Here is a 17,302-nt window from a genome sequence, read left to right on the forward strand (position 1 = left end):
TCTCCCTTCAAGTTTTGTTTCTTTATAGCCCGACGTCTCGGCACGTTGAGAACTTACTGAAGAATTTCAGTGCTTCTTTCTTTTTTCCTCGAAGTGGAGAGAGCTGTAGCCTGGTTATTCAGAAAAAAAAAGGAACATGCATGTTACTCGCTTTTCTGCGGATCCATTTGCGGATTGCATTTAAAGGTAGAAAAATGAAGCGACTATTTTGACTTTACGATTGTTCATTCTTAACGTCCACTGAGTCGTATTTACGTGTTTACATAGCGTTCGTTGTCTCACATCTTAACGTTCAGCTTATAACTCCTCCAAATAAAAAACAAACCATTCAAGACTCTGCACAATATGCCCAGGAATAGGTGTTCACCTGCATTGTGGACTGCGATAACAAACAGGCCAGTTAAAAGCAGACAAGCAGCGGAACAGCCTTTTAATGGCCTATAATGAGGCAGCCAACCCCGAAAAGCCTTGTCCCTTTGGGGACATAAACAGCCTTTGCGCAAAGTCTAGCAACGAAAAAACGAGGAAGCATAAACCACAATGCAGCCAGTAACAGAGAAAGCCTCCTTTTTCTCATATGTTGCTTTGCTGATAAATCTCGCTGCTCCGGAAGAGGAGGACGGGATGTCGTTTATTGCCAGCAAAGCCCAGAGTTGTAAAAGAGTTGACCTCAGGCGTGAAGCCGCGGTGCAGCCAAACCATTGAATCGCGGGTGCTCTTTGCTGAGCCCGTCCTTCTCCCTCTTCACTGAAGCAGCGGCCGGGAAATATAGCGCACTCCCACTTTTGTCACCAAGCTAATTACTGATGCCGAGGGACGCATCAGTCATGCCATGCTCGCTGGTGCTTCAGCGCTTCTGAAGAAATTCACCCGCTGTCGGCTTCGTATTGCGTACACGCACTTTGAAGATCCGCGGGCGTGCTTGTCCCCCCCCCCCCTCTTTCTCCCCCTGCCGTTTACCACATGAAAAAAACAAAGAAGAGAAAGTGGAAAAGTGGTATTTATTGCCGATGACTCTTGACTCTTCCCAGATAAAGTTCGCTGTAACCTGTCGCTGGGCAAAAGTTTTAGTAACATTCCGGTGCTAAAACTTCACGGTATTGCTGAAGCCGCTGAAGCTGGAGTTTTACGCCCAAAGCAGGTTTGGGAGATTTCCTTCGAATGGGAAAGCTTCAATATTTTTTCGTGTTCATGTTATTTTTTAAACTTCTGTCTTATAAAGAGGTGCTCTATATAAAGAGGCGAGTACTATTATGATACATTCCAGCGGCTAAAAAGACACGGACGAAGGTAGACGAGACAGGACGAACGCCGGACTTCAACTGTGGCGGAAACCCAGATTCGCGAGGTGAAATCTGGTGGGCGGTGCAAGCCAAGGGAAAATGCACGTACCAAACAGCGACCTGTCGTTGTGCCCTACTGGCATCAGGTCTCACACCGCCTCAAGAAGGTCGGCGACAAGTGTGGCGTGCGTGTAGTATTTTCGGCCCCGGAAAAGCTGGGACGCATGTGCCGCCTGGTGAATGACGCCAAAAAGAGGCCTATGTGCAAAATTAAGCACATCAAACCTCTTGTTCAATGTGAAGTTGGTGTTGTATATAGCATCCCCCTCGCCTGTGGCAGACGGTATATCGGACAGACGGGACGCTGCCTCAACGAACGCTTGCTAGAGCATCGCCGGACGGCCCATTCGTTATCTGGCGGAGGTCACCTAGCCGACCACATTCGCCGTTGCTCACACAAGCCAGCATGTAAGGCGTTTTTAGAAAGGACAAGTGTGATGCGCAGATTTAAGACTCAAAAGAGCCGAGAAATTTTTGAAGCGTTCAGTATTTTCAATGACAAATAAAACTGCGTCAGCAGCCCTTCTGTGGCGCTAAACAAAAAAGAAATAGATTACCTGAAGGCAAACGGGTGGATTCAGCCAGGTAGGCGATAGATAGCAGGTGCGCCGATGTGGAAAACATGAGTGGCATGGCAAAGGAGCCTTCTGCACTTTTTTGATTATGGGTTAATCTTGTCACGGATTACTTTTCCTTGCGCCCCCTTTTGTATATTATCGCTGTTTGTGAAATAAACCTCAGTTGAAGTCCGGCGTTCGTCCTGTCTCGTCTACCTTCGTCCGTGTCTTTTTAGCCGCTGGAATGTATCATAATAGTACTACCAACCAACTAGCCCAACTTTCTACGCTTAAAGAGGCGAGCATTTCTGAGATTCATGAGCCAGGTCCCTATTGAGCGTCAAATGATACGTCGTGCTTTGTTATTTTATGCACGGAGGAGCGTTACGACACTGCTTACAACTCCAGTGTGCTTATATATTTAGTGAAGTTCGTCCAACAAAGTTCGAACTAGGGATTTAAATATAAATAGTATGATTCGTTATTAATCACTGCAGCTGCAGTGGCCACTGTGCTTCCACGCTCCAAAAGATAGGCGACGTGAACAGTGATGAAACGGTGGCGGTATGGTGAGCGCGTTGTTCTCATCTTCTGAGTCAACACTTCAATTTACTGCCACATTGGTTGTGTTGTTCAGTGGGACCGTTTAATGGCCCCCGTGACAATTTATAGTTCGGGTACTTCGATAAGCTGCGCTGTGCTGCCGGGCAAGGCGGACATAAAACAGTGAGGCTTGTCGTGGCGGCTTCTTCGTGACCTACTCCCACGCGCACTCAATTAAGTTGCACAGCACCGCCTGGTGGGCACACTGACACAGCGCGAGTGGCCTGCAAGGTCAACGTACTTACACTATGTGGCAGCCTAGTGTAGGTGCGTCTCATCTCTTTGGCTGCCGCGCCTCGTAAATAAGAAGTTAATATGCCTCTCTCTCATGCATCCTTTATCTACGTTTTGTCTTCACACTAAAGTCCTTTTTCGTTGGTCATTCGTTGCTTCTTGCTTTCTAGCACGTCTCTGAGCTTGTATAATGTTTAGTGCCTGCTCGTGATTAGATATATGCAGCTTGACTTGGCACTCGATGTGTACTAAGGTGTCTGTACTTTTTTCTACCATTTCTATTTCTTTTATGTGCATTCGCAGTGTTTCTACGCATCGCTGTGCTGTCCGAAAAGACAGCATAGTTCTGCATCGCCTTTTCTTTTTTGCCTCATCACTTACCGTGTTTTACTCTGTCTATTCCTACCGCCCGATTCGCTCTCGTGCTGTGGTGACTCCCTCGCCTTTGCCCCCACAGCAAAGGCCAGCGACCGCCGCCAGCGGCCACTCCCCGGGACGAGGCCCCTCTGAGTCCCCCCCCCCCCCCCCCCCCCCCCCCCCCCATCTTCACTGTGCGCGCTGCGCATTGGGCGCCGGAGCAGAGCCGCGCCTCTCTCAACTCATTTGCTTTCATAACATGCCTCTGTATTAGCCTGTCGAGGGCTGTGATTACCCCTGAAAGGCTCGTGAGTCGTACGCGCTCATTGGCAACTTCTGTGTTGTTGTTAGCTAAACAATGGTTATAGCGTGCAACGTAATTAAGCAGGAAGAAAGTGGAATATGTGAGGTGGGAGCCGAGGGCTCTCTTCCGGTGGAGGAGAGGCAAAGATGGTGGGTAGCGGGGAATATATAATACCAATGAAAAAAGAGAAACGAAGCACGATACGGCACACGCAACCGACAGAGGTGAGGTCGATTAATGAGGGCTGAGATTGGAGCGTAATGAGGGAAAGATAACGCCTAGTCACGTGAGAATTAGGGGCTGGAAGTGCGTCGCTCCTCATCGAGTTGCGGCTGAAACAACGCGACCTCAACACGTACGCGTCGCGCATTGCGCGCGAGCATGTTTGAGCGTTCAGTACGAGACAGACTTTCGCCGTCGGGGTTTTGATTTTGGAACCATCTATGCGCTGTCGTGAGCCCGTACCGGTGCGCCTGGTTTTAATGGTGCGGCTGATGGTAAATAGTTTGCACGTAATACCGCTTGATGAGTGATCGGTTGACAGCACGGTCTTATGCGAACTGCGTACTTGATTGAGCTGTGGTCGCTGCGGAATCGACGACAACGCTGAAAGGCGCTTTGACTTTTGTGCCGTGCAAGAACGGTCTCGTGAACTATACTTCTACCCGAATGGCAGTAGATGACTTGTAAATAAATCTGGTGATGCAAAAAAAGAAATCTTCAAATGCCTAAGGACTATAACTGCTACGATTTTTAAGTAATTACGTTCGTAATGCAGGATTTGCTGAGTAGACAGAATTTAAAACGGCTGCAGCATGGCTGTCATGGTACTGTTCGTACTTCGCGCTTATATTCGCATTTCGATCCAAATCTGACATTTTGTTTCGAAGCAAAAAAGTGACAAAAAGAATGGTAATGTTTGCCAGGAGTGAGACGTTCGAGAAGATCACGCAGGAAAAAGTGGTTTTCAGCCGCCTTCCTCATTTATACTCTCTTTCCCATGCCTTTATGTAGCGCTGTGTCCAGAATCATTCGAAAAGTGTCTTTTAGAGAGCGGTACACATTCGATGTTGTATACGCGTCACGCTATAGAAAGCTGTCTCCGTGTACACTGAAAGCCCTCAAAATCGAATGCGCATTGGCGCATCCCCACAGAGGCAACAGTAGGGTTGTCACTTTCGGTGCTTTCATTGTGACGCATAAACAGAGCGTGGCGGTTCTTTCCGACAGACGGACAAAGATCTCCAGCGGCATCCCTTCTTCAAAGAACAAGGTGGCACGATAAAGAAGCTCTGAATAGCGGTCAACAGCGCTCCTTGATGCATGCATGTTGGCGCAGACAAGATTCCGACAGGCTTCGCGCTCGAGACGGCAGAAAAATCAACAGCGAAAACGGCAAACAACAAATCGAGGAATGAGAAAAACATGGTACACTCTTTTTTCTTTTGGGCCTCATTTCGTGGCCGCACTTGGTGGCTGGGATGGATTTCTGGGGCAGCCCGTGTTCGGCGATGCCCCGTGTACGCTGACCTGTTCAGTAAATCGATAAACTGGGGAGGTGAGGAGATGGGTAAGGCTGCCCACCGGCGGGAAGTGTTTGTCCATAGACCGCACCCTGCTCGCCAGAACCGGGTTCACACTGGCAGCATTCATGGCACTTGCTTGCTGCTCTCTGGACTTTCCCACCGACCTCTCAATATGATCATGCCTGGAGTTCCTTCTATGTCTCGTATTTCGGGCTGGTGGTTGCAAGATAAAATGCGAACTGCCCTGATATGCTCGGTAAAAAAACTGAAGCGCTGACTGTCTGAGAGTATCTCGCGAAAGATAAATGAACGCGTGTCAGGTATTTAACTTCTGAGCGCTTTCTACAACGCGGAGTGTCAGGGAGCTGATGATCGTTGGGTCTGATTAATTGTTGATCGACTCGAAATCACAGCGCTTGAAGTGTCACTGTCTTGGGCTCATCGAAACAAGCAATGAAATTTCTTGACTTTATGATTGGACAGAGTACATGTTTATTATACAAGGTCACGTCTTGCTTCCCAACTTGCGTTCGTAAGTGTCAGTTCGAATCTCTGTCGAGGTTTCGTAAAAGGTAATCAGGCAAGAAAAAGTGTTCACGTTATTTAAGTGCACGTCTCGTGAATTACCTTTTTCATGCCGGGTTAATTTTCCCCTTTTCCATGCTCAAACGCTGCGACACACATTGGCACAGTGTAATGTGTTTTTCAGTTTCTATGTACAAATGTTTTTCTATTTTTCTGTCACTGCAATCATACGCGCAGGCATTCCCTGAAACACCATTAGCACGCTGAGCTTTTCCTTAATCTCTTCACGCGTATCCTTACATCTTTCCCTACACCATTCACACGTCCTCTGATCGCTTTCCTTCTTCCCTGTTCTTTCCGTGCGGCGCGTGGCAGGATCTAATCACTGTGATGCTGGGTCATAAAAAAGGGCGGATGCGTATTCCGGATAGACGTCGCTCTCAGCGTCTTTCGAAGACGACAGGGCGAATCAGTAATTTCCATGGTACCTTCATTCACGACGCAGATCCTTGCCCCACTTTGCCAATGCCTTTCTGCTTTTTGAGTGTTTTATGCCTTTTTCGTCAGCTCACGCTGATTGCGTTTGCGAGAGAAAGGGCCGCAGAGTTTCTCCGCAAACTTGGTAAAAAATAAAAATAACTTCCTGAAACGAAGGTGCTTGAGGGAACTGAAGCCGTAAAATAAAAGAATGGATATGTCGCACATAAAAAATACAATCTGCAAAATACTTTCAACCAAAATACAAGAAAACAACCACTACTGTAGAAAAGTTAAATTTGGTTCTCGTGAGATTAGCGCGCCAGACAGTGGAAATCGGTGGAAGAAAGGGTTGTTGAGGATGATGAGAGGGTTCAATTTAGCCGAGTTGTTGGGGCATCTTATTCCCCTTGCGGAACTCCCCAGGCGAACCGACGAATATTTGCTCGGAATATGTTGCGTGTGGGCAATAGATGAAAATGACACCTTGGTGCTAACTGTGCAATGCTATCAACAAAGGAACATAGGGGAGCTTGCTTTGCTGAATTGTTCGGTTAGTCACCTCTGCTCTGTACATGGCGCGCACGCGGAGTGGAGACGCTGTCATTATGGGCGGCTGTGGGTTGCCCTGGTGCACGCGTACCTACGACCTTCAGAAGTGCTTTGCAGCCTGTGTCAAGTGCCTTCTGGGAGTAGAGAGGTTACAGAATAAACAAGCGCGCTTCTTCAGTGGACGCGATACGCCCTCGATGCACCCAGTTCTTGTGGACGCACCTTCAGGGCAGGAGAGTGGCTCTTCCTAATTAGCCGAGAGCTTTTTCGTGTTTGCGCGGAGACGACGCGTCTGGCGCACTTCTTCTTTTACTGAGGCTTCTAGAAGCAGCCCGTGGGAAAGCGCAGCAAGCACTCGCTTCAGACGGCTGCTCCCCGCGCGGGGCTGATTTCTTCGTGTTCGCCTGGCCAAATGTACTGCATTTTTCTGATCCGCACAAACCCTATATGTGTAGCCTGAAGCCTGCGAGAGAAAAAGCAAGATAGTCAAATGCGAGCCGTTTCGAAAGCCATTATTTTACTCATGCAGACCAGGTTCTGTACATCAATGTCGTATGTAGAGAACAAGAGGCAAATAGCACGCCTGTGAAAACTTTGACATATATAGATGCTTATGCATGATGTGCCGACGTTATGTAAACGGAAGACCACGTAATGTTGTAATGTTAGTGTATTGTACTTCCTTGTGTTAAAAGGAAACGGGGGCCTGGCGGCATCGTCTGCTGTAGCAGTATCATGGAAGGCATTTAAATTAGGCAGGCGGGCAGGTGGAATAGACAAGTAGTAGAGACAAGCAGGTGCAATAAAGAAATGATATCTAGCTGCTTCTCAGAGTCCAGAAGTTGACATCCACTAGATTCTGGCTGGATCGTAGGTGTTCTTTGCACCGGCACCATGGTTTCATCACTTAAATTGCCGCTCCATCAAATACAGTGATTGACAAATTTAGGTTCCTCGCTGATCAATGTTTCAAGCAGCGACGTTCAAGTTGAAACACCTGAGAAGATCTTTTTCCTCCACTGATAATCTATTGGACGCTTAGTACTCTTAGCAATGCGTTTTGGACGAAAATATAGGGGCGGAAGTCTGCGTGACATAAAGGAAAGACAACACTGAGTAGGCCTTAACTTTGCCTATCGCATCCTCAAATAAACTAACCGAGCTTAATGCTTGTTATGCTTTTGATGCAGCAGCGTGAATATTATTTTGCGGCCCGTGATTTTAATGCCAAAATATAGTAATAATCCACTGTTTTTGATCGAGAAATAATGCTAGGAAATGATATAACGTTAGGTACTGTGTTCGACTGTCCTTATCAATAATTTTGAAGCACATGACACAATATAGATAAAAACAAGCGTAAAGTTAGCAGTGTGCAAAAGGGGAAACAATATGACACCCTCCTCAGTACTTCCCTTATCGTCAGTTCTTTTACAGTTCATGAAAAACATTTGAAATTACAGTTGCCTACACTTAGGGTACTGCGCATTGTCAATGCTAACAGGCTCCCGAAGTGATAACACATTAATGACGACACGTATGAGGGTCACTGCCACCGAACTCCCACTGGTCTAACACAAGCAGACAAAGGAGCCTGTGAGTTACCGGGCGGACTCGTGGCTGAGGGAAACTATGCTCTGCAATTAGCGCCTCCGGTTGAATTTGTGTTCACTAAGCTGGCTTTCGCCGGAGGGTGGAAGCAAGGCTAGAGTGGTCGCACTCTGGGGAGTGGGCTAAAACTGGTTGAAAAACACTTCATGCCGCGTACTGAGGGGGCTAGATCTGGAGCATACAGGCTTTGACGCGTACTGAGGCGTCCCCAGTCGTTAGAAGAAAGGCGGCGGGGGAGCGCTCGTCCCAAGAAAAACCGGTTCAAGAGAGAAAGTGAACGGCTATGCCCGTCGCTTGCGCAGTAAAGGCTGGCACTTTTCAACCAGGGAGCTGGCGGAGGAGAGGAGCGCATGAGCAGAGAAGCCATGCGAAAAAGGCGGATTAGAGTTCGCGCGAGTTCGTGAGCTTGAAATCGAGAATTATTTTGCTTGCGCTTTTGTTCTCGATTGTGCATTTTCCAACCTAAAGCCTCTCAGGGCTAATCTTCCAATTTAGAACGTGATGAAAAAAACAGAGGCGTTGCCAGCATTCCTCTTTCTCTTCGATACAAGCAATATTATATAGCGATTTTCATTTTGAACTGCACCACCAGTGCAATTTGGTTTACTACGTTACCAACTCATAGTGCTTCACGCATATGTTCGAGTAATTTATATATTTTTAATTTATTATTTGTTATTTTTTGACAGTACGCTTTATGGGCACTGCTCGCAGCCGTCTGAAAAAAGCCTGTTTTGAAATTCACTCCATTTGCGTGAAGAGTTGGCTGGGTGCGCACACCCCAATGGAATAATTCGAATTTTGCAGCGTGAAGTGCAAATGAAAGTATGCAGCGAAACAGCAGCATTTTGTACGGACACTTCGATACCATTCAATGGTAACTATTCATGTGACACTTTCAATGACTTGCTTTTTTTAAAGTAACAATATTTCAAGGTTCACTTTCTGCGCCAGTTAAGAACAATTGCTAAGAATTTGGTAATGAAAAAAAAATAATCTTTTAGTGCAGCGCAAGAGAAAAAATACAGCATCAAAGCCCCCCCCCCCCCCCCCAAAAAAAAAAAAAAACAGAAAAACTTCGCAATACATGCAAGAACGGGTCGCGCAACGGCCATTTAATATTTACCACTGTGCGGTCCAAAAAGACCAGCAAACGTAAACGATCACATGAGGAATGAAATGTTTGGAAAAGGTAAGAGAGAAATCTGATTAAGTACTCTACTTTAGACCAAAACAGCACGAGCATTAGGAAACCAAAATTCTTCGTCTGACGGGAAACGTGATTTCCCTGATGGAAAGATTATTCAAATGGCTGCTTGTTTCCACCAACGTAATTCGTGCACGATTCAGAAACAAGAATTTCAGGTGCTGTGAAAAACGACTGCTCGGGATGTCGCATTTGATCAGAAGAAAAAATGAGCAGAAATAAACGAGCTCGCGAATGTTCCTATCATAAGATCAAGACTAAGCAGTAGCCTGGAGTTTTAATGCGAAACAGTTAAAAGTAAAAACAAAACAAGAGCATGATGGTATTCAGTTAAAATTGCGGATTTAAGATGGGTAACACATTCACTGAACCTCAGAATGTTTTGTATAAGTACAAAGTTTTATAGACTGGGTTAAATGAGATGTGTACATAATAGTTCAAAACGTAGATTGAACGAGTACAAATTTTGTTCATACTTGATTGCGAGTTGCGTATTTATTGTCCTTGCCTGCGTTAAAATTTCGTTAAAGCTTGGTAAGCATGAAAGGAAAACGTTCTACTTTATTTAATGAAGGCTTTATTCTCTTTGCCGTAATGAGAGGCTGCGCTACTGTGTGCATGTGCCGGAAAGCACGACTGAAACAACGGAACAAGCGTTTTTCAGGTGTTGAAATGAGCTGCATGAATGGAGTGCATGGCTTTAGTTCACCTGGGTCATAAATGGAAATTATAGCAAACCCCGCCAAATACGCCAGTCCTGCTCAAGGGTAATTATTTTGCGGGCAGCGATCAGCTGCTCCACTAAAGAATATAGCCTTTGCTCCAGCAAGTTTGTGAGCTTATTAAGGTGGAAGCCTTTAATGTCTCATCGTTGTAAGCAGCAGTTGTCGACAGAAATGTCACGCTTTTCAATTGGTCGAAACGGTCGTGACGTCACAGTGCGCGAATTTCAAACGGGGCCAATTGTATTTTGGCTAGTAGGCATGCAACTAACCGAGAGTATCGCATAGTGATGCTCCGAGTAAGTGGATCTGAGCTTAGTTAATAGCTTAATTGCCCAATTCGCCTAACTTTTCTAGACAGGCCATATAAATAAATAACACTTAGTAAGAAATTGGTCGAGCTCGGGAATGGAACGCCGGTCTTCGGAGTGCGAGACGAGCATGCTATCCACTCCGCCATGTCAGCTTTTTTTTTTCTTCAACATGGTATTTATTACAGTGATGTAATGTCCCATGTACATGAACTATATACAAGCCATTATGTCAGTTCGATGGTTTGGAATGAACAAAGGCGTGTCTAGTGAATACGGTGTCTTCGCTCACTCCCATCTTCCTCCCTTCCCTTCCGTCGAGGTTTAGGTGTCCACCCAGATATGAGAGACATACATTTCCTTTCCCCAAAAACCAATTTACCGACGAGCGAGGCGTAGAACCGAATGGGCGATGGCGTTCTGTGGACTCCCTGGCAGCGTTGCAAGACGCTGTCGCGCTCTACTCTTAGAGGCGAAGCTTAACATCTTAACAACACATCAGTGACCGCACTTTAGGTCAAAAAAGTGCCTCCCTGAATTTTGACCGGTGTCCACCGAAATATTTGAGACAGTTACTGCGTAAGTTCCTTTCGTCAAATACGATTTTCATTTTCTTCATTACGGGCCCTCTGTCTTCTTTCACTCCAACTTCCTCCCTTCCTCTACGGTGCGGTTCAGGTGTCCACCGAGATCAGAGAATTACTGCGTCATTTCCTTTCCTCAAAAAGCGTTGCGTTCAAAGGGCAAGGCATCGCGCCGAACGGGTGGTGGCGTTCCGTGGACTCCCTGGCAGCGCTACAACACGCTGTCGCGTTCCACTCCTAAAGGCGAAGCTTAAGCGTCATTAATTAGCAGTTAATTAGTATTCAGGCATTAATCAGTAATTAACCATTAATTAGTACTCAATTATATGTGACACCACCAGTGCCACAGAAGCAGCGAAAGTGGTGCGGAAAACGCTTCCGCCTCTACGCACTTTAGACAGTCAAAGTGCCCCCTGATTTTTTTGAACCAGAACTGATCTAGACTAGCAGTGTGCATTTAGTTTTTGTGAAGCGTTCGCATGCCATCGTCCCAGCTACTGCAAAACCCAGAACGGAACCCACACTAATCAAAACGAATTATATATGATTCATTCTGATCTAGAAAGCACTACTTTTTTTTTTCTTTAACATCCTCAAAGGTTCGCGAAGATTTGGCATGTTAACATTTCTGCCTTTAAAAATTCCTGCAGGCGTCATAATCAGAGAAATGAACTCATAAACCGAGAATCAGTATGAACAATTAAGCTATATTTTGCCAGCACTTCCGGTTTAGGTCAGTAGCAGCGGGCTGCTCCGGCGTGATGTTACGTGCAACTTGCTGCAGTGTCAGTGATCACGTGGGCTGCTAAATCACTGACTCGAGAAGTGACAAGGCAGGGAAGCAGCCTTTCTGGTTCCTCGTCACTATGACTGACACATGGACACACTGCGTTGGTCGGATTACGCAACAATATAAGTGCCTGTTTCTTTGAATATGCAAAATGTTGAAGCTGCTAGCCGGCCGATATTTAAGAAATATACTAAATTGCGTACAACTTAGTGCTTGCCGTTGAAACATGCGGGAATGAGTCCCTAAACGAAGATGAAATATGTTACGTCCTTTGTAAACCTTTGCAATTTTGTGTATTTGATAGTTTAACTTCGAGGTAGTGGACTGTTCTGAAATAAAATAAAACAGTAGTTGATTATTCACCAATACGAATAAAGCTCGTGCGCGGCTGATATGCTACGTGTCTGCCCTGCTAGAATTTTAAGTAAGGCAATATGCCGGTTCATAGGCGCACTTACGTCATTTCTCTGTGGCCCTAAAAAGGAACTCGTGATTTAAACTCACACATAAGCAAGAAAGCCACATCTGCGGCGCTAGCCGTTCGGCAGCAAAATGTACCCTTAGCAAACGCGTCATTTCCCATCCGCCTCACGACGTCAAATTGCAGAGCCTCAAGTGAACCAACGGGCTGCCCTGTTACAAATTTTAAGCCTAGCCGTGCCGCTCCTGGATTTCAACGGATTTCCTTTCAGGAGCCGCTTAGCGTTCGGAGCTGCCCTTGAAGCGTGAATGCTATCGAGGCAGCTCATTAAGACGATAGAGCAGAGACAGCACATGGCGCGTCCATCGTCTGGCATGGAAAGCGATGCTCGTGCAACTGCCTGGAGCTGTTGCTGCCGCATTCACCTGATCCCCTTTTAATGAGCGTGTTTCGAGCAGTGGCCCCATTTAGTGGGATTACTTGCGATGCTTTATGGTGCCCCTGCAGGTTGGGGGTGGCATGGACTTGACTTGAAGTGCGAGCGAGGAGTCGTCAAGGACACGCAGAGAAAAAGAAAAGCTCAGTGGAACTACAAAGAGGAACTAGATTTGCCCATATTCGCTTCGTAAGCAGTTTTTTTTTTTTTTTTGGGGGGGGGGGGGGGGGATAGCGCCAAATCCTTCCATGACAGTTTTGTCTTGGTCTATGACATCAGGCGGTATGGCGAGGAGCTCGAGCAACAGGTCGCGTAACAGCGCTACAGCTGCCACCTTCGCTGGGAATAATCACAGAATGCTTGCACGTGATGAAGCTTCGGCCTTCGTATCTTGACCGTGCGCAGCCGCCGCTCCTCTGGTGTCGAGCAGTAATAGAAATCAATCAGTCAACAATCAATCAATCAATCAATCAATCAATCAATCAATCAATCAATCAATCAATCAATCAATCAATCAATCAATCAATCAATCAATCAATCAATCAATCAATCAATCAATCAATCAATCAATCAATCAATCAAGTTTTATTTACAAAAACTGAGGGCGGCAAGAAAAAAGCTGTCCTCGTTACCGCTTGACGACTGCGACTGCTTATTCGCAAACTGCATAATCCTGGTAACCCGGCTAGCAGAACGTTTTCCATGGCGGCGCTGCAGGACGGCAGGCTGTGCGGAACCAAATTCATGTGCCTCCCCCCTTCCTTTCCGCCGTTCTGTGCTCGCTAGCTGCCCCTCGCACAGCTGGTAGCTGCTGTCCGTTGATTTCACGGTTAGTGTACATCCAAGCATGATGTCCCCTCCGCTTCCAACTGATAGTCCCACTCTCATGGATTTTGACCACCTTTTCTGGACCGAATTCCTGCCTCTGCCAGCGAAACAAGTTGAAATGAAGCGCACTTCGACACGCCTGTTTAAGGGTTTCTGGCCCCACGAGGCCAAGGACTGGTTACTCCTAATTACGGCAGATCTTCACAGCGTCTTCCGCCTCCAGACCTTCAAGTATGTTGTTAAGTGTTCCCTCAATGCTGACGTCATGCGGCTCCTGCGACATGCAGAAATAAGCATTTAACTAAGGCCTGTTCCAAAAATCTCGTTGCTGTTTTATACTTTGCCCTTGATAAAATATTCTAAAACTTCCCACAGACATGGCGTTGAGCCACCTGTCTTTGGGATGAAATCTATATTTATAGCCGTAATGATGAAATGAACTAACATCATTTTTATTTATTAGTGAGATACATGCCTTTGCTGCCGATAAAAGAGTAGCAGTAATTCACTTTCAGCAAGGTGCCATAATTGCATTGGTTCGGTGAAGCAAAAATAACATTAGAGAGAGCCGTTTCGGCATAAAAGTCAATGCAAAAATCAAGGACAACAAAGTTGGCGTGTGTAGCTACGAACGAGAAGTAATGTCGCATTCGGGCACACAAAAGCACACAATTCCAGGCTGAGCAAAGGCAACAAAGTTCTGAAGCCTTGTGTGCTCCTCCCGTAGTGTGTTTTGTCATTTGTGCTTTCAGAAGAAGTCCTCCAACATGTTTCTTTCTACTAAGCATATTTATTTTCTGTTCTGGAACAATAGACTGTCCGGGCGACTTTACATTCGCAACTTGACAAAGGGGGCGGGGGGGGGGGGGGGGGCTCATTGTAATCTCATTAGGAAAGGCAGCTCAAGGCACAAAGCTCGCGGCAACGACTCGTTCCACATCGTCGCCTGCGGTTCTTTGTGAGGTGCTTGCGACGGCTCGGCACCCCGCGCTAACTGTTGCATGCATTCGCTTTTTTTTCTAGCCTCCTTTGCAGATGATTGCATGCATATAAGGACCCCCGAAGGGCGCCATTAAAACGCGTATTTACGACAGCACCCGACAGAGCGCCGTTAGTCGAGAAACTCGAGTCAAACAATGAAAAGAGTGAAGACGTGAGTGAAATCTCGGTCCCGCGTTTGTTAACCATGCTCCAGTCTCCGAAGGGTGCTTTCAACGTTTTCTCCGTCTTCCTTTCCCACCATCCTCTCCTCCTGCATTATTTTTTTTATTTATGTGTGTGTGTTTTCTGAGGGCCTGTAATCTTATGGTGCTTGGCACTTGTCTTTAGGTTCAGCCCCGCATTTTATATTGCTATAAGCTTTCTTCGCTTGAACAGTGAGACGATTGACTTCGTTTTCACCCTCTCTGCGTTACGTGCTTAGCGAAGTGCGAGATTTTCAAGCACATGATGACAGCTGGAAAAGCGCAGTCAACTGACGCTCAGCGCTGGGAAGAGCGCCAGCTAGAAAAAAAAAAGGGGGAGAGGATTACGAAACACGTTTTAGTGGCTGTCATGAAATTGTGATGGCAGAAAAGGAAAATTTTTTATACAGATAAAAGGCCGCCTGTTTTTTGAGAATGGTGACAAAAACAGCGAATGAAAAACACATTCACTAGACAAAAGTGAATCCAATGAGAAGAGAAAAACTTGCACTAACCGTCTCAATGAGTCATCCGAGAAACCGCAAACAGCCCCGTGGCCTGCTTCGATGCCGCGGAAAGACTCAGGCATCTCCAGTTAGCTCTCCTACTTGGTTTAACACTCTTGAAATGCAAGCCCTGAATCGTTTTTGTAATCGCCGGTTGTGTAGCATTGCAGAGCATAACGTTTCATCCACACCTCAACAAGTGGCTCACGGGGTCCCATAGCGGCAGTGTGTGCTGGAGGCGCCGAGCCGGCTTTTAGCACCACTTTGGAGCAGAGAACGGAGCGCCCGCTGAACTCAGCATAAACAGCCTTGGGCACCTAGTGGCCGCTGTTTCGCACAAAACAGGAAAGAAGCTTTGTGAAAAGCTGTGGTCACGCCGTTTTATTGTTCTTCGCATAAATAGCGAAAAAATTGCTACAGCGGTGCACTTTGCATTACGAAATACCAGGTTGCCGATGGGGAAAACGTGGCAGTCGAATTCACTTTTGCATGCGTTTATATTACTGAAGTATCTGCAGTAAAAACAGTTTATGCGCACTGTCAAATCCATGTCTCACTGTAATCGGGTCAACAACATTGCCGCAACTCGACCACGCATTGGCTGTTTAGCTTAAGGTATTGTCACAGTTGATTTAATGTTCCCCTGGTTTTTCGTTTCAATCAAATTTCTTACCAGGGGTTTTTTTCGCTTCTTGCTATGATACGTGTTTCACTGCACGTACGGAAAGGAAAGCTAGGTGCGAGTAATACATTGCGCTCCGAGGCACAGAACAAATCCTCAAACGAAAGAGAACAGCGTGAAAACTTGTAGATTATATTGCGGCCGATTGGTTAGAAAGATGATGAAAAACGAAGCGGGACTAAAGTCAGTCTTTATGGCGATGACGTGCCGAGAGTTGCGTAAGCAGATGAGCTCCAAGCGTCAGCGTGATGCACATTATTATGGCTGCGGCGAGGGGGCTGGGGAGACTGGAAAATGTCCATTACGAAAAGGACGCAGGGGACAGCTTACGTATTTAGCCAGGTTAGAATGTTAAGCACAGCGCGGGAAAAAATGCCCAAAAGGAGAAATAAATGGACTAGACCATTTAAATGACCAATAAAAAAATGAGCAACTCCAAATCACCTCACTCACAGTGGACTGTACAGGGAGGCACCATCGCGCTTCTGAAGCATATAGAGTGAACGCAATCTACCCCTGCAGAATGTAGGGCGGGAAACGAGCTCTCTCGATAAATGAGGGCAGGTTCGATCACGTCGCACATTGCGCAACTTTAGAGCGAGTGGGAGCTGAACTAACGTGAGATCACAAAAGACGTAAGTTCACCGGACACAGGAAAATGCTTTCACGTTAGAGCCGCGTTTTCCTCCTACACCCTCGTGCGTTTTTCTTTTATTTCTTGGCGCCGCAACTTCTCTTCTCTTCTATTTTTTTTCTCTGCTTTCTTCGTACAGTCACTTCGAGTGCTGGCGAGATACGTATCGGACGAAACGACTTATGCCCGCTGCATTTGTAGCTTCAATCTTATAAAGTTGCTATCTCAGTAATGTTGTTGTTTTGCTGGAGAACTGCCGCCCAGAGTCTCTCCTACAAGAAGCGCATCGCATTTTCGGGTTACCTTCTTTTTTTTTTTTAGTACTCCATCAATTTGCTTTTGCAATGCTGGATGCTTAAGTATCTTGATATAACGGAATGCAGAGCAGCCCCTAATGATCATGGCAATTCAGGTTACCAAGTGGTGGGACACCTACACTGATGTCTTAGAGCCGCCTTCCTCTGTCTTCACGTTTAACCCTTCAACCGCCAACCCCCAACTGTACTGGTCATGGGAGTTTGTACCAATATCGCTTACAACGAGTCACACTCGTCCGGGCCGATTTTCCGCTGTTTCCGGTGCCAAAGACGAGTTACGGTCGTCTGTTGTTTTTGTTGCGATTGTCATCCCTAGAGGGCGATAATTTTTCATAAAAGTACCTCGTGCACAGTACCTCAAAAACAACTAAGTACCTCAAAAAACAAAGAACCCCATACGCAGCGAACATTCCCCACAGCTGTTTCCCCTTGTGTCGCTGTACCTCATGTATTTTTTTTTTTTGCCTGTCCTGTCGCGAGTACGCTTTTTGGGGAGTCAAGAGCCCGCGCCAATTATATTCCAGTGTTTTTTTTTTTAATTTTCTCCTGTTACCATCCCAGTTTTGTGTCGTTTGGTGCTCCTCGATGGAA

The 17,302-nt window shown here is 46.3% G+C and overlaps 1 protein-coding gene across 24 annotated transcripts in view; it reads left to right on the forward strand.

Annotated features, from left to right (window-relative positions):
* LOC149341301 (uncharacterized) overlaps positions 1-17,302 on the forward strand; it is a 309,449-nt gene that overhangs the window by 109,538 nt on the left and 182,609 nt on the right. For 2 of the 24 annotated variants that reach the window (XM_089543334.1, XM_089543335.1), the window contains exon 2: positions 4,629-4,826. The exons of the other annotated variants lie outside the window; for them this stretch is intronic. In XM_089543334.1, the coding sequence (XP_089399460.1) occupies positions 4,722-4,826 (105 nt within the window). In that variant the 5' untranslated portion in view covers positions 4,629-4,721. The remainder of the gene's footprint in view (positions 1-4,628; positions 4,827-17,302) is intronic. 24 annotated transcript variants of the gene reach the window in all.

This window comes from Amblyomma mixtum, chromosome 5 (assembly GCF_055824585.1).
Source record: "Amblyomma mixtum isolate Tamu chromosome 5, ASM5582458v1, whole genome shotgun sequence".
In the NCBI taxonomy this organism is placed as follows: Eukaryota; Metazoa; Arthropoda; class Arachnida; order Ixodida; family Ixodidae; genus Amblyomma; species Amblyomma mixtum.